This window comes from Ammospiza caudacuta, chromosome 17 (assembly GCF_027887145.1).
Source record: "Ammospiza caudacuta isolate bAmmCau1 chromosome 17, bAmmCau1.pri, whole genome shotgun sequence".
Lineage (NCBI taxonomy): Eukaryota > Metazoa > Chordata > Aves > Passeriformes > Passerellidae > Ammospiza > Ammospiza caudacuta.
In genome coordinates, this window is record NC_080609.1 from 12,206,251 (window position 1) to 12,231,166 (window position 24,916).

At 40.0% G+C, this 24,916-nt stretch overlaps 2 protein-coding genes across 5 annotated transcripts in view; one reads left to right on the forward strand and one right to left on the reverse strand.

Moving 5' to 3' along the window:
• The window catches only part of GPR146 (G protein-coupled receptor 146), a 48,623-nt gene extending 28,881 nt beyond the window's left edge, over positions 1 to 19,742 (forward strand). The window contains exons 1-2 of one of the 4 annotated variants that reach the window (XM_058815889.1): positions 12,275 to 12,430; positions 15,046 to 19,742. In XM_058815889.1, coding sequence (XP_058671872.1) covers positions 15,090 to 16,094 — 1,005 coding nt within the window. In that variant the 5' untranslated portion in view covers positions 12,275 to 12,430; positions 15,046 to 15,089 and the 3' untranslated portion in view covers positions 16,095 to 19,742. Of the gene's footprint in view, positions 1 to 12,274; positions 12,431 to 12,610; positions 12,780 to 15,045 lie in introns of those variants that run through there. The other 3 variants (XM_058815891.1, XM_058815890.1, XM_058815888.1) reach the window with 3 other exon arrangements.
• Positions 1 to 24,916, reverse strand: part of C17H7orf50 (chromosome 17 C7orf50 homolog) — a 120,625-nt gene that overhangs the window by 60,578 nt on the left and 35,131 nt on the right. The window lies entirely within an intron of this gene.

Sequence of the window (24,916 nt, forward strand, 5' to 3'; positions counted from 1 at the left end):
TAATGACTTGAACATCTGAATCACGACAGATTATTCTGTAAAGAAAAACCTGCACTGTTCATATCCCATTTTCATATTACCAAGGTTACCTGTAATTATGAACTTCAGGGCTGTGCATTAACTTTATAGAAAAATCAGCCATGAGAGACATAATTGGGGCAAGGTGGACAGGGAACTGCCATATTTAATTCAGTGTATGAATCAACCCAAAAAATATTGAACAGTACACTGTATCTGAAAATTAATCTTGTGAGGAGGCCTCCAAGGTTTCTGTGATCCCTGCTGCTTAGTGGACACAAAGAAAAACTGCATTATGTTCTGTGTGTTTCATGCTCACACCAGACACCTGTCCAGCTGAACCTCTGCCACATGCACAGCAAAAATATCTGGCTTGTGCTTAAAGGGGTTTTAGGTCTGGGCTAATTTACCTGGCAGGTCACAGAAGAGGCTCCACCTTCACTGAGGTTTGTGCTTGCTGACTTTGCAGTGAGGCAGAGTTAAAAAATAAGTCACTAAAGTAAACCTCAACATTTCCCTCAGTCCCCTTGCAGCTGTGTGGCCAGGACCAAGTCTCAGCACAAAACCCCATCCATAGATTTGCCCACGGATTCTTCATTCATTTTAGGGTTAATCTCCTTTATGGCTGATAAATAGAAGCATATCTTAAACTTTACTGCTCTGGGGAGGCCAGAAAACTCAAGAAATACCTGAAAAAGTTCTGTAATTATGGATATTATTGAAATGTGCTTTATGGTCAAAGCACAGCAACTTTCTTTGTCCCACAGGTTCCCCAAGTAATTCCAGGTGATCAACTACCACTTGTGACTACAAGCTGTAGTTACACAGCATCATTGTGGCAGGGATTCTGTATCTCTACACTCCAGGAAACCTTGCAGAAAGTCTGCTGGACAAACCCAGCCAGGAAAATGGAAAAAGTATTAGGTTGTGGGCACTGCAGCCTGAAAGAAGTGATGGACTGGCAGGGCCTATGAGAGCAAGCAGTTGCCTCTATAAAACCAGGAGAGCAGCAGACTCGAAGGAGCCACATTATTACCCCCTGCTCTCCCTGGAGACCAAAGGAGTGCTATTCCATCTCCCAATCTCTGCATTTCTGTCCTGCAAAAAGCTGATATGCTAAAGTTTATGAGGGCTGAATTTCAAAAGGAAAGCACACTTCCCCTTCAATTCCATGCCCAACTGTCATTGGTATTATCAAATATAAATCAACAACGCAGCTTGGGTTTTCTTCTCTGTGTTTCAAAACACAAACCATACATAACGGCTTAACCAAATGAGTGATAAGTATGAAATATTACAAGCATAAAAAAAGGAAAAATCATAATCCTGGGCTGCCCCACACTGTCTCCTCAAAGAAATATTACTTCAGAGATTAAAGAAGTGCTTGTTTATTTAACAATTTGACCAATCTCCAACAATGGAAAATCTAATGGAAAATACTTACAGGGGACCTACTAGCAGAGCTATTGTGTGATAGACACTGTAAATAGAGACTTGGGGGGGGTTAACTTTAATATAAACAATAGAAGCTTAGCCAAAAGGAACAAAAAATAACTGAACTAAGCAAATACTTAGATCATGAATACCAACACTTAGAACGTTCTCAGGTGTTAACCTTAGAGCCCATCTCGGAGTCCTGTTGTGAAATTTAGCTTGTAAGAAACTGCAAAATTAAAAATAAGCAACTAATGGTATAGAACAACAAAATACATTTTTATTACATACACTAAAGAAGATCCACATGCTAACATGAAAGACAAGTTCATTCATTTTATGGGTCAACTCCTTTATGGTTAGTAAGTAAAATCATGTATTCAACTTTACTGCTTTGGGGAGGAAGGAAAACACATAAATTATTTCTTCACCACAGTTTAAAAAGGCAAATTATTTAAGGACTATTTGTATTCAAGCTAAATAGACAGAATCATGATGTTACAGGCTTTTTATTCAAATGCAAAGAATTTACATGTACCTACCACCTCATTAAAGTCAGATGATAGAGCAGCACCATTTTCCTTACATGATTCTTTTTCCCCCCAATTAAAATGTTTCTTCTGAATGCATAAAAGAATTCTGAGGTTTACAGTATTTTTTAAAGCTCACATTGGCTCTTTTTCAAGTCTAATGTTGGTTACTGTGTAAATCTCCAGAGGATGTTGCAGGGTTTTGGTAAACAGCATTGTGTTTCTGAGGTGGGGGGGATGAGACTCCCAGTACACACAGCTGTGATGAGCAGCTCTGAAGAAAATCACACCTCACTAACATAATATTTTTGTCAGCCTGGCTCATTCTGGCCATGACTCTGCTAATGTGCACAGAGTAGCTGCTCTGATGGTCAAATTCTTTTCCTGTACCAAAGCTCTCTGGGTTTGATGCAGCCGCTGTTTGTCTCCCGTTACGTAACAACACCAAGGGCTGAACTGTTCCCCGAACCGCAGCGTGTCCTTTCCAAAACCCTTTCCCAACCAGGGGCAGGGTACACAGCACCGTGCCCAGGGCAGGATCAGGCCCTGGTGTTGCCAGAGCTCCAATGAGAGCGTGTGGCTGCAGCTTAGGGGATTATGAGCACGTATGTGCAGGGCAGTCACATGTGCCCACAGTGCCCAGTGCCACGCCGGGGGCACCGCGGCCACAGCGGCTCCCAGGGCTTGCTCTGCCCCAGAAATGAGACACTGCACTCTCTGCTGAGCTCACTCACAAAAGGGACTGGCTTGATGGGAAAAATGCTTCTGCGACAGCAAGGCAGTGCCTCCCAGGTGAGATTTTATGCAGTTCTCCTTTTAGATTGCTTTCGGTTTTTAAGAGCCTAGAAAGAATTTACATAAATTCATCTAAGCCTTGCATCATGCTGTCATTAGAAAACAATGTTTGGGTTTTAGATAGCAGTTCTTTAGGGAAAACATCACTGTTTGAATTTGCCACACTCCCACTTTTATCTGGCTGGCCAAAACAAAGTTGTAGTTGCTTTTCTTGTGCGTATCAATTTTCATGCACATTAGGCTTGATTTCTCACTGTTTCTTTAGGCAATAACTATATGCTTTAATTCTTTTTATTTATTGCTCTGAGTATACAAGATCTTTATGTTTCTGTATATTAAATCCAGAAGTATTACAGAAGAGAAGTATAGCAGAGGAATTGATCAAAAGTTAATCCAATTAGTCTTTAAGAGAGAGAAAAAAAGTTCTCTGTGAAAGTGAGATCCTTATGAATCTTTTATTCATAGGATAGTAATGAACATGCAGCAAACCATACTGTGAAATATTACTGCAAAGCAGACAGACACAGCGGTAACTAATTAACTAATTAATCACAATTAAGTTGCATTTCCATTTATATTATAAAAGCAGGTAAGCCAAAGGCAAACTTCAAAGCACCAAAAATTTCCTGACTGCTTTCAGCAGACACTTTGAATAAGCAGAATGACTGCTGTCCTTTTAGCCTCCATAAGCATTTTTAACTACACTAATCACGGCGATTTTTGCAAATCTGTTTTCTACTGTATGTAGCACAACACCTACTCTCCCTTAGGGCTCTGTCAGCTGAACTTAACTTTGTTCTGACAGAAATGCTAAAGCAGCATAAAAGGCAGCACCCTATTTGTCATGCCAGCATCACATCTGGCACGGGTTTGATTGGCTCCATCATTTAAGTCTGAGCAGAATTCCATGGATTTCTACACAAGTCAGACTGATTCTGAAGTGATGCAACAAAGTTAATCAAATGTCTGGTCAAAGTGATTCATGTAAACATCAATGTTTGTGATTAGCACATCAGACTGATTAGTCTGAACTCCTGCATGCAGGATCTGAACATCAGATAAGAGGCTATCAGAATATTCTGCATATCTTCCACAACAGCCACAATAAGTAGAGCTCATTTAGGTGAAGACAGAGCAGCAGGCTCCAGTGGCCTCCCTACAAACTGTGCTTTACTGTTCTCAGCACCCAGTGCCTGTGTGGGGCTCTGTCAAAACAACCATTTATCAATCATTAGTAAGAAACTGGCTCTCTGACAAACTAATTACTCCTCAGGCTTCCACCCATTAGCACAGGAGGAAGCAGATTATACATTTATTTCTGTGGTGGGCTGACCTCAGCTGGGCACCAGGTACCCAGCAGAGCCACGCTCTCACTCCCCTCCACACCTGGACAGGGAGAGAAAATAGAACTCAAGGCTTTTGGGTTGAAAGAAGGAGGGGGAGAGATCACTCTCCCATTACCATCCTAAACAAAACAGACTCAACTTACAGAAAAATGAATTCATTAACAATCAAATTAAAGTAGAGTAATGAGAAATAAAACTTGCCACGCAAATCCAATATATCAGGGCTCCTGCAGTAACAAAGGTGCTACAGAAGTTATTTTTGCTTCCTGAAGCAGGCAAGACTTACTAAAAACAGCGTGTTACCTATGAAGGACACCAAGAAATCGCTACAAAAAGTCTGTTCAAATTTTTAGAGAGTTAATTGCTGTATGGCATGTGAATGGATACACTGCAGTTAGTAAGCACTAGTACTCATTTCCATGTCTTTAACGTGGCTCTAGTTCCAGGAATTTTTACAGTCCTAACCATGGCTTTCCAAAATACCATGGAATGGATGCAGTGTGGGCAGCAGATGGCTACTGGTAGCAGACTCCAGGTGTGACTTCACAGATGTTTTTGTAACAGGAGGCTTTAGGTTTAAAGAGTCCAGGTTTACAGAGGTCTCAGACTCCTTACACATTTCTTCCCACAAAATTACTTGGGGTTTTGGGTTTTTTGGGTTTTTTTTTGTTTTGTTTTTTTGGGGGTTTTTTTTTGGTTTTTTTTGTTTTGGTTTTTTTTTTTTTTTTTTTTGGTTTTTTTTTTTCCCTTGGAAACATTTGTCCAGCCTCATGTTGCCCTGGAGAAACAATACCCATTAAGAGTCCCTAAGGAAGCATCCCCAGCCACAGGTCTGTGGAAGGATGGCCAAGGACTCAAATGAAATCATCAAATACTTAAACCTGTCAAACTATTTGTCAGCATCCCAGAACAGAATGTGCTTAAGGGTTATTTTGAAGTTTGATATATACATACAACTGCAGTGGGGAGTCTTAGAGGAAATTGGGTTTATTGGTAGAACATTTTGATGACTAAGGGATAAAGGGTCCCAGTCACTGATAAGGTGGAGTGGGGAGTGGCACATGGCAAGCAATAAGTGGACAAATCAGAACTCATTCATGTCAGAAAGATGCCTCAAGCCCCTGGTAAATGAAAATTCTTATTCTAAATCTTGCCATCTAATAATAACCAAACTTAGATCAGCATTAATATTATACTAGACCCCCTGGAATGTAAATTTATAGTATTTTATTCACACATTATTAATGGAATAAGATGTAATCAGTAATTATGCAAGTTCATCCAGAAGGGAGCTAGAAAATGCTATTTCCTTCACCAAGCAGTGAAAATTAAAAGCCACAGGAGTGTCAGGAACAAGATGTCTCAGACTTGCCAGCAATTAACAGAAAGATATGTTTAACTCTAGCGGATGTGACAGATTTTGAAGTCATTTCAGCCTTAGTACAACTCTGAGGGCTGATTTTCCCCTTCAAACTCAAACTGGTCTTACAATTCTTCTATATGCTATCTGATAAGGAACTATGTCAGTATTTCTGCTTTTACTGGAAACCTGGTCCCTGTGGTCAGGGTCTGTTCCACAAGAGTTTCCTCCCCAGCCAACGTGATGCTCTGGTTGATTAAGTCACCGAGTCAGCTTTCACCAGTGTGTCTAATAGGAAACAGCATTATGTTATAGTTTCCAGGAAAAGTACCATCTGTGCCTCCTGCCAGGCTCTGCAACTGGCACCAAAAGACCTCTGGGGAATGTTTCTGTAGTGCCAAATTTCAGCAGAGCTCCCTGCCACAAGCCCTGAGCACGGGTGAAGCTGACAAACAGCGGGGGAAGATTAGAGCTGCAGTTTCCACCCTGCCAGCTCACTGGGCCAACTCATTTACACAGTAATTCCAGCACAGGCCGTGCACCTTTGACACTCTCTTCCTGGAATAAATTCAGTCAGCAAAGCCCAGAATTGCCATAATTTGCATGAATTTTGATTGGAGAGAATCTGCCTTCTTTACTGGAATAATGCTGATTTACATGAACCACAAGTACAAACGTTCCTTACCTGGAACCTGGGCAATTCCAAAATGCTGGAAATACAGAGGCCCAGGCACCTGCTATCTTTATCTTGTAAGGTGCAGATGACCTGTTTGCACTTATTACCTAAACAAATTTTACCATAAAACTGGTTTTTATATTATCTCAAATATTACAAAGTACTCTGCAGAAGTTTCTACAATATGATGATCTTTACATAAAAAACAGGAACAAGTAAGTTTCATGAATTTTTTCCCACAAACCAGTCTGAACTGACCTGTTGCTCTACAGTTTAAGTGGCGGTAGGTACTGGGGGCAAAACTCCTTATATTTAATCAGTGATGGGAAGTTATGAAAAATTTATTAAAGAAATCACCCACCGAGTCTATTAAGTTCCTTAAGTCAGAATAAATGAATGAAATAGTTTGGTTAAAAACTGTGGGACAAAGTCCCAGCTGCTCCCATCAACATCACAACAGTAAAGATGCCTTCTGAAGGTCTCTGTTAAATCCACTGAGTTGCAGTACTTAATACTAAAATAATCTGCAACTTACATTCAGTTTTAAACTGAAGGAAATTACTTGCTTGTGTGCAATTATTTTGGTTTCTCTGGCTCACGAATTACAAGCACACTGAAAATTCTTACAAAGGTTAAATTCTTTAGAAGTTTGTTTTCAGTGAAGCAGTTAAAAGAATTAATACATATACATAACAACTTTCAGTCATCTTGACACTAAATGCTATTTAAGGTTGCTGCTATGTAGTTTTAAAGTGGGATAGCTACATCAAAATCAGCTACAAAGTGCTGTGAAAACATGGAGCAGAACTGCAGCAGTGCTAACTGGCTGTTCAGCACTCTGAATGGCGCCATCTACTCTGCTGATGCTTAAAAGCTGTCACTTCTTGTATTCCAACTGGTCAACTTTATAAAGTCCAGAACTGGAAGCACCTTACGTAAGCTGATTTTCTAATACTGCATTCATTCTAATTATTCCTGTTATTTAATACGCCATAAGTTCCTGGAAGTGAATAGGAATACTAGGAAAATTACTCAGGTTTTGTTTTGCATATAGCTTAATCTTTTTTAAAAGCATTATCTAGTGGGTATTAGAGCATCTCCAAATCGTATCTCATGTCAGGATCCCTGGCAGCTGAGGCCTGTAGATAGATGAATACAGGTAATCACTGTGTAAATTCATTCTGCCTGATGGAATCCTCACCTGTAGAACTAACAAAAAGTAAGGTATTTCATTTTTTGCAGTGATGAAATCTTTAAGTATTAAAAGCTGCACTGTTCACTCTGTAGTGCATTCTTTCTCGCTGCACAGAAACATTAAAAAAGAAACAATATGTCATGTTTTCCATATAGAAGCTGTTACAGAATTCAGTGATAAAGCCAAGTCAGGAAGGGGTGGAGCAGCACCATCAGTGCCACTCATCCACGCTGGGACAGGGAGAACTTAACAAAACAAGGCTGAGTTTATGGAGTTAACCCGTGCAGAGCCTCCAGTGCAGCTGATCCCCAGCAGCTGCCAGGAGGGCACAGCCACTGCAACCCAGCTGCCACAGAGGCTGCACTGCAAAGAAATGAACAGCACAAAGTCTGGAGTGGCAGATGTGCCTGGCAGACAGCATCTGTATCTGAGCAAGGGACTCCTTCCACACAAATCTTTAGGGGCTGCAGTGCTGGGCTATCTCCTCTCCACAGAACTTCTGCCCCATGGTAGGTGGCTTTTACAACCATCCAGAGCACCACAACACTGCCACTCTCCAGCAGATCTAAAGGGCTCTTAAACACACCATTTAGCAGTTTTGATTATGGTTCCCAGAGTAGCTGATCTTTTTTATCTTCCTTTATTGGAGTAAATTATCTGTTCTCATAAGCTTTAAGCTGCTTAGAAATTGAGAGGGAGAAAGAGAAACAAAAGCAAATACAATTATTTATTTCTGATAGATACACACATTGTTCTGAGCAACCTTCTATGAACTCTAAAAACAGAAGAAAGTCCTGCAGTTCTAACCTATTAGAGAATATGCACATCCTAAAAAAATAGTTGCCATACCCGAAAATCCAATTTTCTTCTTCTTCCTAACAAAAAGCCCATCTGAACTCATTTCTTGATCCTTAGTGACCCGTAGCAGCAATTTGCAGAGTTACTTTTGACATGGCCTTATATGAACTCAGATTCCCAAAGAGCTGAACAATCTAAACACAAACCCAATGTGCAACTGACATTGCTAATAATTACATTAATAATTGTACATATTATTTATATATTTAATAATAACAATGATAAATAACAACAACAAAAGGTCAAAACAGGAGGGAAAAAACATCTATTTAGCAGGTTGCCAGGAGGCCAGGGCAGTAGGCAGATTATCATGGCACTAGTGGGATCTGAATTACCAGGTAGCTGCTATGCAAATGATTTACCACAAAGATAGTGCTTACAGAATGAGAGAATAAACAAATGAGACAGGGGTTGCCAACATCTGTGGAACAATAACAAAGGTCACCCATCCACAGGAAGGAGCTCTGAAGACAACATATATTCAGAATTTCTGGAAAAGCAGAGTGAGCAACATCTAAGGGGGACCAATGCAAAGTGCAAAGACCAATTTCAGGAACATGGGTATCTCTGTACTCATGCCTCGTACAACAGAAATGCATCCTTGCAGTTCTTGAGAATGTAATCTTTACTGCTGATCCAAAATACCAAAGAACAGCATGACATATCCCACAGAAAAGTCACAAAGTTGAAGTGAAAGCATGTCATGCTTGGAAGCCCTGTCATCATTTGGATGAGCTACTCTGTGTGTGTCATATGAGCAAATAATGATGGGAGGTGCAGTTAATTGTAAGGGAGTCATCAGAGAGAGATAAAGAGGAAAACATTGGCCCGGCAGATAGGAAACTAAATTAAGAAATCAGGAAACGTACATAAGAATTTATGCATGGAGAGAAAGAATGTAAAAGGAAAAACATTAGTCCAAAGGAAGGCAATTACCTATAGAGCTGGAAATGGGTTCACAGCACTCAAAATGTGCAGAATCAAGGAGGAAGCAAGAGTTGGGTTATGTAAGTGAAAAATCTTGGGTTTATTTTAATTATTAATTATTGCTATGCTGCTATTAAAGCAAGTTATATAGCAAAGGGAAAGGGTTTAGAAAACCAAAACCTGAGCCTAATGGAGGGTGAAATCAGCAGGACCAGAATGTTGGGTGACTACTCTTCCATGAGCTGACTGGCATGAGTGGCAAAGCCCTTGTTCCCTCTCTTTCAACTGATCTGCTCTTGCTTTTTAATTTATACTTTTTAAAATATCCAGCAAAGGCTTACTACATTCAATGCTACTCTGTATCAATTATCCTTGTTTGATCGTGCCTTCTTTCACCTTACACTGCACTGAATTAACCACATTATAAATGGAACCAGTATCAATTATGAACTTCCCCTGCCAAACTGGTCAATGGTTGCACCACAAAGACATAAATGACAAGGTTGGAAGGGGCCTGTTTTTCAGCCCAGCCCCCAGTATCAAGCAGGATTTTCTTCTCCACTCATGTTAAAAGCATTTTATCTGAGCTGTATTATTACATTATAAACAGCAGCAACTCAGCAACTTCATGAGAAAAGTATATTCCTACTTGCCTGCACTGCTGCATTTCCCCCCTCACATCTAACCTGAGCTATTTAGTCTTACTTTTCTGTATATCCAGCCTAGAAGTCATTTGCTAATCCCTATGGTATGTATATAAGCTAGTAAGCCTAAAGAAATGTCATGTTACCCAGACTGAGAGGGAACAGCAATGTGACACTTCACTCTGCAGCACTTGAGAATTCAATGTGCTCTCCTGGATGTACAACTAATTGTAGCTTTCTAATTTTCAAAAAAATTGGTCATCCATTATTTAAAGTTTTAAGAATTAATCCATAAGTAATATTCAGCATGTCCCTTTCAGAAAGCACCTTTCAAACCCTGATGAGGAGCTGACAATCTACTAAGCCATGGTTTATATATACATACAGCACTTCTGGCCATGATTCTTAGTTTGCTCAGTCTAGATCTGAAGGAAATCTGTGCTGCCCAGCAAAGCTCTGTGTAGGGCCCAGCCCTCCCCTAGGCAGCACAGGGTTTCAGTGTGTAGGAACTGAGATCCTGTGGGAACTCAAAGAGGACGTGACAAAGGTACAAGTGTTTGGCATGTTCAGAGACCTTGCTGGCAACAGCTTTATTAGCTATGTACTTTACTAGCTATTAGTTTATAATGATACCACAGCTTGTGAAAACACACTGAGAGATCAGAAAAAACAGGTAAGAGTACATCACACATAGATGATAATGGAGCAAGCAGACAAACCATGTGCTGTATAAACAAAAAAAATCTGCAGAGAAAAGAGACAGTGCTGCAGCTGGATGAAGGGTTGGTTTTTTTAAGTCAAATAAAACAATCCAAGCGTAGAATGGTCACGCTTCAAACTCTTACCCAACCTGCTCTGCAACTTAGTGCTGCATTATGAATGGAAATGTCTGAAAAAGCCTGACTGCAGCTATGGACTCTGTAAGACAACTGAGCAGAACTTCATTTTTTTCTCATTATTTAGAGTTCATTTTATGGCTCTTTTCTAAAATAATCTTTGCCACCAAGTGCTGTCAGCTTCTTGTGCTGTGTTGCAAGAAGTTTTTTCTTAAGTACTTCATGGACATTGTTATCTAAATAAAACCACCTTCAGCTTTAATGGAGTGTAAGGAAATTGGCTTTTGGCCAAGTATGAGCACTCTAAAAGTGCTTCTACATGAATACCTTTCCTACTTTGCTGTTCCCCTGGTGAATTTAGGATGATTAAAGTCCTTCTAAGTTCTGAAGCACCAAAAATGTGATGCCACAGTTTGTAACATGAAGTTATCCACGGCACACACAAAATTCTGTCTGTGGACTATCTATCAAACAGGAATGGGGGAATTTTCTGCTTTTGGGAGCTGCAATGGTTTTACAAAATTTGTAACGAACATTTACACACAAACTGTGGTCAGATTGAGTAACTCAAGACAAGCAGGATGACCATTTTTAGACTTCAGAGGATACTCAAGAGTTGGAAGGGACCCACAAAGGTCTAGTCTAGATAAATGGCCCATATGGAGATCAAACCCACAATGTTGGTGTTAGCATCATGCTCTAAACAACTGAGCTAATCTCAGCTTTAGTGTTTTTCCGGTATTTATTTCATATACAGCTGCTTATTTTTTCCAATAAGGGATACTACATTGGTGTTTATTTGCTATGGAATAAAGCTTCAGAATTTCTAAATATAAGCCAAATTATTTTTAAAAATGCAGCTCTCTGTTTGGGTTGGTGATATCAGTTGGAAACATACTTCAAAGGTAATCCGTTTTCATTAGTCTGAGGAGTTTCCATATAAACAACAGAACAACCACAGGAAAAAATTAATTACGGGATAAATTATCAATCTGCAGTTCAAAAGCTCTTTCAAGAAGTGATCCATTTTAAAGTTGTGTTAAATATAAGCATTCACATCTATTAACTGCAAGTGAAATGCAAATATCCTTGAGATTAATCAACTTTTTTTAAAAAAGGAAGCAGAATGGAACTCATAATACTGTCACAAAATGAGGGTTATGTTGTAACACCTTTTCACAAAACCAAAACAATCTCCAAATTCAAAGTAAACGCTCAGCAACTTTTCTTCCTACTTTATTTTAAAAGCTGGCTCATGTTTGCCAGTACCACAAGCACCTGTGCACTTTGTAGTACAGGAATTTTTAAATACTGATTGTTCAGGACATATGGGCTATGAAAATGAAACCTCAAAGCTACATATTCTCATCCCGAGTTAAAAATAAACCCACGCTCCTGAGTGAAGGCTGTTGACTGCACTTGCAGGGAATGGCACGGGCTGTGCAGCAGCCCTGCAGAACCCCAGCACCGATGATGACAAAACCATCACAAACCTGCACGCCCCATGGATTTTAAGCAGCAAATCCGAAACCCAGGGAGACTACAAAGCGAGCTGGATCCGACAGCTCCGAGCACAACCTCTCACTTCTTGAAACCGGCTGTAAACAGGGGAAGGGAGGGGCCAGGCGCCTGCCAAGCCAAGCAGAAACTTGTGAGGAACTTAGAGAGGCAAAACAAGTGCAGCGCCGGCAGCGGCTCCCAGCGCGGTGCCGGGCCAGCACCATGACCCCCGGCAGAGCCACGCCGGGGCCTGGCGGCCGGCTCGGTGCCTCGGGAGGCTGGCGGGGGGCAGCGGCACACGGCAATTAAAGGTGAGAGGCTGCGGGGCTGCGGGCGGGACGCGCGGTGCCGCTGCCCCGGCGGGCGGGCGGGGATCCAGCGCGATCCCGGGGTGAGAACGCAGGATCCGGGCAGCGCCGGGGCCGCCGCAGCCGGGCACTGTAAACAAGAGGCTGCTGCAGCCGGCACTTATGCAACATTAGGGACCTGGGGCTGCAACGCCGCCGGAGAGCCGGAGCGGGCTCCCCGCGCTCCGCACGGTGACCCCGGGGAGCGAGCCCGGCACGGCAGAGCCGCCCCGGCAGCGACAAAAGGCACGGCCGGGGCCGGAATGTGAGCGGGGCCTGCGCTGCACAGAGAACAGGGTCAGTGCCTTCGCTGGTAAGTCAGCATTCAGCACCGGGGACTGGGGCTTCAGCCGCAGAAATACCTCACCTGGGAGCTTGAAAGTCATCAAGAAGGTTTTCCGAGAAAATGTTTTAGTTTTGGGGTTTACTTTTGCTCATTTCAGACGTAAATGTTGTCACTTTCCTATGATTACTGTTTAACAGAATGAATGGCCTGCCATTTCTGTCATTAAAACAGAACTCTAGTGTTTAACCGCACTTGGAGGACATAAAGAAAGAATAAGGGTAATGACTAAAACCATTTGTGAAACCAGACATCCCTCTGCTCTGTAAAATACAAAGCCTGGTAGCAAACACTGTTGATCTTCTGAGACAATATACAGGCAAGTTATTCAGTGGCTGATGTAATTCTGTCTGGAGTAATCAAAGCTACATGCTTAAGGATAAACCTACATAATGGAATTACGTGATTGTACCCATGCCTGTGCTTAGTCACCTTTGCACTCAACAGAATGCATATATTTGCAATATCTAGTTCCAGTCTGCTGCTTGACTTGAATCTAGTCATAACAGTTCAATGAGATGTAGTTTTGGTTCCCTTCAACTGTGAAAAAAACAGCTTTTCTTTTTCTTTCTTAAAATCTTAAACCAACAGATGCTTCCTGAAAACAAACGGGGTCGTTATCGGTGCTCAAAAATAGAATGAGGATAGATAGACAACATAAAGATATGATCAGGTCCACTCAACACAACAGTATAGCTGAAGAACTAATGTGAGAAAATGAACCAAAAAAAGTCAAGTTTTCCCACAAAGGTGAAAACAACCTTTGAAAACAATAGAACTTCTGGTGCTGCCACAGAAGCCACTTCTCTGAGGAAATCCAACATGGGACAGTGGAATAAATATTTGCTTGCCCAGCTAAAATTACTGTATTTTTAGCCTGACTTTTGGCTCAGCTTATGTTATTTAGAAGAAAAATGCACGCAAAACAACTGCAATGGGAAATAACACACGGAAGTTGACACAATTTTGGGACAAGTTTTGTACTATGGCTGAAGAGTCAGAGGATTAGCACCAGGGAGATGCAGTCACGTACTGTATGCTCACAGACCCCACACAGTATAATTTAGCCATCTGGTTCATGGAGTATAGCATGTTGTCTAGTAGCATTCATTTTCATTGCACAATGTTTATTGTGGATTGATGAAATCTTGCTCTCCCTCTGGAAAGAATCCAGGTATGAGTGCTTACACTTTGCTATAGGTGCTGACGGAGGAGCGCACAGAACCGCGGCAGTGTGTGACAGGCAGAGTACGTGACACGGGTAATCACCTGCTGCGCCAGCTCTGCACTGCCCCTGAAATGCCATCACTAACAACCATGATTTTAAGGCTCTGCCTGTTTTGAGTTGCACTTCAGAGATTATTTCTCATTCCTGCATTTTGGAAAGCAGCTTTACACAATTGCTTTGAAGTTTACTCGGTTTCAGTTAAAATGCTATCTCTACTGACGATAAAGCAAAGATGGCTGGGCCACAACTGCTGATAGTAGCATACTTTTTAAAGAATTCGAGCTATTTTGAGAGGAAATGATAGCTGATTCTTGCCTTTTGGAAAGTCAGGCTGCCCTGATATTAAGTTCCCTGGACTACAGAGGTCCATTGTTTTTTTGAAACTAAATGGTTATAAGGTTAGGAGTCTGAATAGAAACTGACCTATTAAAAAAAAAAAAAAAAACAAAAAAAAACCACAACAAAACCAAACCCCCTTACACCTCATTTCCCAGTATCCTCTAGTCTTTGTCTGTTTTATCAGTGATCCAATACACATCCACCATACTGCCTTACATGTGCCTCCTAAGAAACTTTTAAGGTGAAGCTTATTTAAGATGTTAGGAGATCTCTATTTCTCACCTAAAGATCTGTGCTTCAGTTTATATCCTTCCACTCTTCAGTAGTTACCCTTATGTACTTTTAGCTATATACCAGGTACTGTTTGACAGTTTTCAAAAAATTGCATTAGTATTCATATATACATCAATACTTAATGATAGTTTACAATTTCCTTCTGTTGAATGTCCTGTATCAACTAATTTGCCACTAGTTTCATTTAAATCAAAACTGCAGAACATGTATTAGTCTAATGAAATTTTGAATAACAGTTTACTTTCTTCTAGACTAACAACATCAGTTATGTGATGCGTATAATCTTGAAGTCCACAAATGTTTTCTTCACAGTACTTTGCATTTCATTTCCAATGTAATATTTTAACAACACTTTCACTCTTTTTCTCTCTACAGAAAAGCTGGTAACCAGCAAAGAAGACACAAAAGCTAAAATCACTATGTGGAGCTGTGAAGCCTTAATCAACAGTACTGAGAACAGTGAGGACCAGCATCTCTGCCATGACTTCGACCTTGTGCTTTCCATCTTTTCCCTTCTCTACCTCATTATATGTTTCCCAATTGGCCTTTGTTACAATGGCCTGCTGGTCCTAGTTAACCTCTACAACAAAGCTACTATGACTATGCCAGATGTTTACTTTGTCAACATTGCCATTGCCGGCCTCATCATCAACACTCTGGCACCAATGTACCTGCTGGGTCTTGCCAATACAAAATGGGCCATCTGGAATTCCAACAATGAAGTTTATATCACCTTCCTTATTTTATTCAACGTCTCGTCGTTGGTTACCATGTACTCCACCACACTGCTCAGTCTGGACTACTACATCGAACGCGCCCTGCCCAGGACTTACATGTCCAGTGTGTACAACACCAAACACGTCTGTGGGTTCATCTGGGGCGGGGCCATGCTCACAAGCTTTTCATCTCTCCTGTTCTACGTCTGCAACCACGTGTCCACCAAGATAATCGAGTGTTCCAAGATGCAGAACCAGGAGGCAGCGGATGCCATCATGGTGTTCATCGGGTACGTCGTTCCCGCCATCGCCGTGCTCTACGCGCTGACGCTGATCCTGCGGATCCGCAAGGAGGCCACGCCGCTGGATCAGGACACTGGGCGCCTGGATCCCTCAGTGCACAGGCTGCTGATTGCCACCGTCTGCACACAGTTCACCCTCTGGACACCCTATTACGTTATCCTCTTGGTAAGCACGTTTACTAACCTACGAGGCAGAATTCCAGATGTAAATTCCATTCAGATATTACACTTTGCCACGATTCTGTCAAAATTCCTGGCTTTCTCCAGCAGCTTTGTCATGCCTCTGCTCTACAGATACATCAACAAAAACTTTCCCAACAAATTACGCCGTTTGCTTAAAAAGATACACTGTGGGAACCAGGGGTGTTCTCACGAGCGCACAGTGGTACAGCAGGTCATGACATAGGTGTGACAAACCCCCGGTGCTCTGAGACTGCAGCACTGGCTGCTCAGTGCTGGGACTGTGACGCTGCTGTGTTGGCACTCAGAGACGTGTGAGAGTCCCAACCAAGAGGCTGGAAGGAGCTTCCATTGCAGCTGAATGCAACAGTCTTAATTTTCCAGTAGTTGTTTGCTGAAGTGGTGTGAAAGGTTGCTCTGGCCTGTGTGCTGCGTTACCTGTGACATCAGATACCTTCAGTGCACTGAACTGCTGACAGAGGATAAACTCTGTTTTCATGGCTCTGATCTTCCTCTCTGAAGAAATCACTAAGCAGTTTATTGAAGTCTTGACTGAAGACATGGCACCTTGTATCTTGTATAGAAAAAGGTATTACCTTGTTTTCTGTACAAAGAAGTGATAGTGCTATCCTTGATGAAGTAAATAGAATTTTTCAATGAAGATTATATAGTTGATCTTTACTGAAGATCATATGACTCAATTATACATGTCCAAATAGTAAATGTTAATTATAAATTAAATTATTTAATTTCTTTCTCCATCACTGATTTCCCCCTCTAAAAGAAGCCTAATTTACTTTTTTCAGAAATTGTTTTCTCACACAAACTAACCTGTTTTAACATTTATGGTAAAGTGATATTTTTTTCTTTTAGCTCCAACAAATAACAAAAATGTGTTTTAATTTTCCAGTGCTTTTTTTGTATCCTAAAACATTTCAGGAATTCAGAAATATTTATTAACTAATTCTGACAGAACTCAGAGATGTTTGTTCCACATACTAAAATGAAGGACACAGTGGTTTACAAAGTTAAATCAGAATTTAACTAGCAAAGATTGTCTGGCTAAGTGTTATGGTCCACATATGTTCATGTAACAAGAGTAATTATCTTAAAAAATAAATATGTTTATGATTAACATTTTGTATTTTCAAGGGATATGTTTGCAACAAATAAATTAAACTCTCTTTAATCTAGGACATCACTGGAGGTTTGGAAACCATATAAAATTCCTCAATATAGGGATCCCAGTCAGCATCAGCTCTTTGCTGACCTCTCAAAAAAGCCTTCCATTGGGATTGTTGGATACAAAGTAAAGAATTTGACTGATTATACAAAATACATGAGAAACACAGACATGCTGCAGGAAGCACATAAACAACAAGTACAAAGCACTGACCCAAAATCTACCTGTTCTTGTGCTGCTGTTGCATTTATGACAGGGGGATAGGAGGGGGGTGCAAGTGGAGCTGATGTTCTCCCATTGGTGTGGGGCCCCAAGACATTTTTGTCACTTGATTCATGCTACAGTGTCATTTTATTGATTAATCTGTTACAGCACAACTCAAATTCCACATGACATCATTAAAAAATGTGACTTTTCAAGCTTCTGGTATAGAAAAAAACATGGAGCAAGAGCAGAACTGAACCCTTCCCATTGCTTAGAGCACAATCTTGTCTGGTAACTGGCCCTAGTCTGTCAGCAGAGACACATACTGGAGTTCTGTGAAAAGAACTTTCTGAGGAACAGACCTTTCAGATCTTTTTCCATCAAGCAATTTCTTCCTTTAGTCATCTTTGCTTATCTTCTTTATATACAATCATCTCTAAGTTATCAGCATCCTGGTGGAAGACTTTCCATTAACCTTTGCTTTTTTTAAGAGGTTTTCATATTTTATTGGATATTTTTAACCCTTAAAGCCTACAGAGTAAATAATCTATTTCTGTGGTGTTTTCAGTTTTAGCCTGTTGATGAAAACCACATTAAGAACTTAAGCTGTTCCTCATTGCTGTGTCCAACTCACTGATTTAGTGCTTCTCTGCTGACACACATGATACTGGCTGCTTTCTTGGGTTTGCCCACCTTGAGAGATTTTCTCTGAATTTCTACACATCTTGAGCACTCAAGCTCACTTCCACACAGAAGTGCTTAAGAACAAAATCTTTCCTTACAGCTGTCAAGCAAACAGACTCCTTCTTCCAATCTGAGGAAAATTAGGTTTCTTAATGCGCCACATGGAATCTCTCACGTAAAATCTGTTAAAGAAATTCTGTGCCATTATGCAGGAGGAGTTCCAGCAGGGAGGAACTGGCTTATCTGGTGTGAATAGAGGCTTTCAGAACTGGGACACTGCCAGAACAGTGCAGCTGAGCAGGCAACTTTAAGTGCAATTTCAACTTCCATGTTGCTTCCTTACTTCCATTTCCTCCTTCTCTTAAGACATCTGATTTCTGTCTCTAAAAGAATTGTTGCCTTTATTTCTGTTCCTTTCTCTCAGTGTTAAATTCTCAGTTTCAGGTCATAGCTCCTGTCTCATTTCTCTTTATCATTTTTCACTTCTCTGCACAATTTATTTAACTTTCATTTCTCTCCCATCCCTGCTTGCCTTGCACACCTGGTACCATTCAATGCTCGTGTTTACTTCATCACACTGACTCCTTTATGATAATCCAAATCTTATTCAGTGATTCAACATTACAAATTTATGTAGTAAAATGGAAGCTGCTATTGAAGAGATGTAGAAAGACAGATTTTTATGGAACTTACCCATGGGGCATCCGATCTAATTTTTTCCTAATCTTTTTTACTGCAACAGAGCTATGGATGTTTGTCTGTATCCTTGATAAACACTAAATGTGATGGCAATCATAGATACAAAAACTTGGATAATTTAATGAACAAGACTGCTATCCACTCAACCTCTTAGAAAAGTTAATTTGATTTATTAGTTGCCTCAAAGAAACTGTGCTGTGGATCTGCCTTGCTGCTGTTCTCCTAAGGGAATTCTGAACTTAATTGCAGCACCCTCATCTGGTATCTCTGAAAGAGCAGCATCCCAGAAAGAGAGAGCTTTGCAGTATTTATATAAAGAACAGCAGAGGAGCAAGTACAGTAAAATACTTAAGGAAATACAAGGTATCATAAATTAGGAAGAACTTTTATGGACAAACATTTAATACACAAAGTTCTTGAGAATGGAGCCTTTCCATTTCAAATACCTGAAGGTTGCTGGTGACTGTAAATAGGGGCTTATCTATTACACATTTAAATAGATATGAATAAAAATACTGTATATATGCAAGATAAAAATCAGCCTACTGATGTAAAAAGAATCTGCAAAGAGTTTATTAAATTATTTCTAAAAGTGTGTCATTTAAATGTAAACCTCTGAACAGGAAGGTGTACTGTATTCTTCTGTATGTATATAATGTGTACTAGAAAGTAAGCACTAGTTAAGTGCCATTATTAACAGTGTTATTTTCTCACAAAATTAAACTTAATATTTGAATTGATTTATGGCTTACAGCCCTCTTGCTGAACCGCTAATTAAGTCAAATCAATCAACTAACAAAAATGTCATGTTCTGCTTCTGAGTTATTAACACAGCTAGCTCAAGACAGGTTCTTATTGACCAACTTAGTAGACGTCCTAGTTTCAAAAGTTTACATTTCAGAATCAAATTTTGTTGTCTCTGAAGATTTAATTTCAGTTAATGAAAGAAGGTGATCAGCCACTAGAAAATTCCTGGTTCTATTACAATGAAGAGATGTGGACTCCAGTATCATGTCAAAATACTATAGAAATGGACTTTATGGAAAGCTTCATAAAGGAAGTATTGACTCATAATACATTCTCAATAAAAAGTGTTCAAGTGTACATGGTCAATAAAATGTGTGATTGTTTATTTGCTTTCTTGATCAAAACCTTTTGTAGACAAAGCTAAACCTATGTGGCTTCACTGAACCAAAACATAACAAATTGCATGACTTGGATGTCAAATTTCCAGGCCTTAATTTGCCATTATTAAAATCTCATTTTTCATCAGCATGAAGTTGGCTGGGAATGAAAGCTACAAGGCACACACCCTGCCTTTTTTCAGAATAAAGAATCCTGCAATTAATGAGGCAGAGTAACAGTGCACCTGGAGATCAATGCAAACATTGGCCACATCCTGACAACTTCCTTTCCTTTGTGCTGCCACAATCAGCTTCCTGCAGAAATTCTCCTGGTTCTCAGAACAACATAATAAAATAACCCACACCTTTGGCATCCCTAAGAAAACACAGCTTTTAAGAATCTAAGATATCTTGTAACACATTCATTGCAGTAACCACTGCACATAGCCAAAAGATTACTCCCCATGGATCAGTTCGTTTACCTTAAATATATGAAAATATTTTCTTGGCTGTGCTTTCAAAATTATTCATTATTCCCTTTCGGTGTTCTGTGAAGCGTAGGAAGACAGTAGTAACAGCAAATTCTATTTAAAATTATTATTGGTAAACTCTTTTAAAAAACCCTCAGTCCAAGGCACTTCTAAAAGTCTCAGTCAGAAATAAATGAAAATGGCAACTGTCAGAGTGGAAGTTGCAATATTTCACCATTTAATCAAAGCCTAGGCTCTGACAGGATGCCCTTACTTCCACACAGTGCTTTAAAGGGAGTTTTCTTTAAGAGGAGAGCCAGCATCTCTAAACAAGTACAGAGCAGTGATTTCTGACCCTTCATTCCACAGAGCTTTTGGACACAACCAACAAAAAGGCTGTTTTTAAGTTGGATTAGAAAAACCCCTCATACACAACACAGACTGAAGGATCTTCAGTAAGAACAGTTAGTTAACAAGCAGCAAGTTCACAAGCTCACAGGGTTTTGAAGAGTGAAAAACTACATAAATGCAAATAAAAAGGGCTGATCAGGTATAAGAAAGTCAAGATGTTTACACCAGTACAAACCAGGCTGACAACCTGAATCTGCCATTATCTGTCAATATAGAGACATTTTGGATCACCCACAAAAAATACTCACTCAACTACTATATAATAGGACAGTATTTTCCCAAGGTTGGGAAGAAAATATGACACTGCTACCACAAACCTAAGAAGGAAGTTTAAATTACATGTGCACGTTTTCTTTCCTTCTTTAAAATTAAGATTCAATTAAATTGTTTTTGTGCTGTGCATCAGCGATGCCCCATTTATCAATGCTTAATAAAAATGAAAGCAGCCCAGTGTCGGGGCTGGAGACCTCGTGAGCTTCACTGCAGCAGCACAGGACTGGTGAGACCCAAGAAAAGCAGAACCTGCCCAAGTGCCACTCTCAGTTCCACTGTTTGCTGAGGACTCAGAGAGGAATTGATTCTTGCCTAAGTTTCTGCAGCTGTGAAGTGCTCAACGCACTGATGAATCCTAAACATCTGCTCCTAAATTAATTTCTGTAGTCTCTTAATAAGCAAAAACTTGTGTATTTCTTGAGTATTTTGTGTATTACTTTTTCCAACTGAAAGCAATCTAGTGGTACAAACCCAGCTGTGCAGACTGCCATAGCAACAAATCTGAAGTGTGAAATGTTTACTCTGTTGAATTCCTTAAGTTTTCCATTATATATCAAAACACTTTGACATATGCTGACTACGTTCTTTTTCCATCAGGAGAGCAGAGGATCTATTATCTCCTTTGTCATCCCACTTTCTTCCCACCAAATCCTTCCCTCACCTTGAAATTCCATGTGATTTCCTTATATTCCTTCCTTCTAAAGAACTGGCACTTTTAATTACATCTGCAAGAATTGTCAAAAACATTCAGTCTGCAGCAGGCAGATTTTTCCTATTATTAGAAATCATGGCAGTAAAATATTTTAAAACACAGGATTCACATCAGAGTATCTATGAATTAATTATAAAAACATACTCTAAAAAACTTTATATCAAAAGTTCTTTAAAGCAAGATTAATAACCAGAAGTGAATCCTTTTTATCTGGTTTAAAAAGTACTTGCATACTTTTTCCCCTTTTCTTAAATGCATTATCCCAGAGGTGCTGCACTGGCACTGATGGGCTCAGTTTGGCCAGTGGCAGGTCCACCTTGGGCTGGATCTCTTGGACATGGAGAAGTTTCTGGCAGCTTCTCCCAGAAGCCACCCCTGTAGCCCCTCCCTGTCTCTGCTATCCAAACCTTGCCATGCAAACCCAGAGCAATTACTGATTACAAACTGAATTGAAAAGCCTAATTTAGCCTCCCCAAATTTTCAAATTTAAGCTAAAATTCATCTTTAAATCAGTAGAATTTCTGCACTGTTTCTTATCTCCAAAACCTTTAAAAGGTCATTCTGAAATGAATTCTGGAATTGGTTTATCAAAGCTGTTTTAGAAACTCCATCTGGTGGTCACTGGCAGAATGTTCTTGCAGCAGTTCCCAAAAGCAGTGAGATCAGTAAAATTAGTTAGATTTAAATTAATCTTCGGGGAGAAAAAAAATGAGTCTGGGTTTCTGGTTGAACACAGATCTGTACAGAGGGTCCTGCCTGCAGGCAGTGAGGGTATTGCTACAAGTATTCAGAGGAAACAACCTCAACTTGGACAACCAACTGCTGTTGAGAGGAAGAGGCAGGTAAGAGACAATTCTGTTGCAAGAAACAAATCTCAGCAATGGTTAATTTTGGTTTTGAACCTGATAGAAGGATATTTAACCAGGTTACTAGGTCTGACTATTCACAAAGAAGTAATATTTATTAAAAAGCACATGTTCCTTGTATTGCTTCATTAAACATCTGTTACTAGTCATTGTGGTTGACAAGATGCTCAAAGACCAAAGGAAGTGCCATTCCCATTCAGCTCCAGAGCATTGTAATTCTTTCTAATTAAGTATGGTTTCACTAGTTCACAATGAAATAGATTTCTAAATTAATTAACAGAGAACTCTGATATTTTTCAGGTCCAGCCTATGTGCTATTAAATAATCATTTTAGCATCTGCAGTGCTATGCAGAGATCAGCTCTCTTATTGGAACTTGCCATTAGAAAAAGCTTTTCCCCACCCTTTAGTAGAATATCATTTTGAAATACAGGCAATTTTTGAGCTCTTGTAGCTGAGTTACACAGATGATTTATCTGTATTGAGGAATTTATTTTGAGATTGATAGAAACATTACTGTATAGCAATAATAATAAAACGCTGTTTATAAAACAACTTGCATTACAAACAGTGCTCAAATAAGCCAATAATAAAACCACTAATAGTGAACCACAGGCAAGGAACCCTGAGATGAGAAGGCAGCAATTACACTAAGCATGGCTATTCTAGGAAAAAAGGAAGAAATGTTGATTTACAACCAGCCTCTGGGTGCAGATAATCATTAATAACCAGTGCTTATGGATAAACATCAGCAGCCTGGGCTTCTTAACCCCATCCAAGCAGAGAGAGTAAGACCATGAAATTTTACAAATTCACATGGCTCCATGTACCTTATAAATAAGCATAAGCATCTGAGTTCCATTTTAAAAACCACACTTAGAAAATCCCTTCCTAAACCAAACATGCAGGGACTATAATACAATAAAGCCATGTGAGGTTCTTGTGTTCTAAAATGAACCCATAAACAAGATTCCTTTAACTTTGTTCCAACTAGCAACTCTTGGTTCTCTGTACAACTTCCCTCATGTTTTGGGGTTTGGTGGGTTTGTGTTTTTTGGAGGAGGGGTGTCCTTTTTAATGTCATAGGCCTAATGTTCTACAATGTTTTACTCAAGGACACAAATATGCTTGCTGTCAAGTAAGACCAACCATATATAAAATAAACAGCAAGGCCTTTCACAAGAACAGTTTTACAGTGTGACTGGGAACTGTGCATCAGTGTAGCAAAAGCCTTAGAACAGATATTCCTCTCAAAATTTAGGGGGTTTTTCCCCCGCAAGAATTTTGAGATATTGCATTAATATGAGTGACTTTAGTGTCTTAAAATGCCACAAAGAAGAGCTCCCAATATTTAAGCTCAGATGAATGGAGTCAAAGCAATCTTTGACTAACACAGTGGCTTATATCCCACACTCAAGATATTTTTTTCCTAGACAACAACAATAGAAGAAAAACTAAGGTGGAAATATTTGACAGTTGATGAAAAACATCTTAGAAACAAAATTGCAGTGTATTGCCTGATTCAAAATTCCAGTAACAAAGCAACTGCTTTTCATCATAATACACTGGGGTATAGGCAATAGCAGTCATTTAATATTCCAAAACAATCCTATCATTCTAAAAAGGAATGGTTTTCTTAATAACATTATACCCAAAAGGCAAGGAAAGATACGTTAACTGAGAGAAGACGACAACAGTGTGGTCTGAAAATAAACTTTGGGCTCCTCATGCAGGATTAGCTCCCAAACAATAATCAGTACCCCAGAGAATCCAGTCCAGCCCTTGGCTGCTGCAGCCTCTGCCCTCCAGGATGGATCTGTGATCACCCTGGGGCTGTCTGATGCAGCACCAAGCAAACACGAGCTCCAATGCTCAACTGAGCATTGCAGCTCTTTGCTGAAGAGCTGATCAGGATTGTTCAGAAGGAAGATGAGCAAGACAGGATCACCATCTCCACAATACTACACAGAATGGATCTGCCTGAAACTGGAGAATAAAAAGACTGAAATCACCATGGCTGCAGCATCTCACAAGCTAGACACACTGAACAGTGTTTGTTAGACAAGTTTCTCTTGAGCCTTTACTTTAAATTAAGCCTACTGTCAGGGATGTGTGCTCAGCTAAACAGATCAGTAATATGGGTCAATTAAGAGAAATTATTGGCGTTAGGAAAAAAAAATTAATTTACATCTGCTTTCTTTATAGCAACATCTGTCACTCAGTACTGGAGATATTTATTTTGCCATATGAACAGCTGTGTTCAAAAATAAACCTGAGTTTTGCCCACCTCAGCACACTGTAGGTGCTTAGTGGCTGTACATGTTATCAGCCAATCCCTAAATACTGCCCCAGCATCTCACTAATATTTCACTTCTGTAACTTCACCTTTCCTGCTTCCATCCTATCCAGAATATCATTATCAC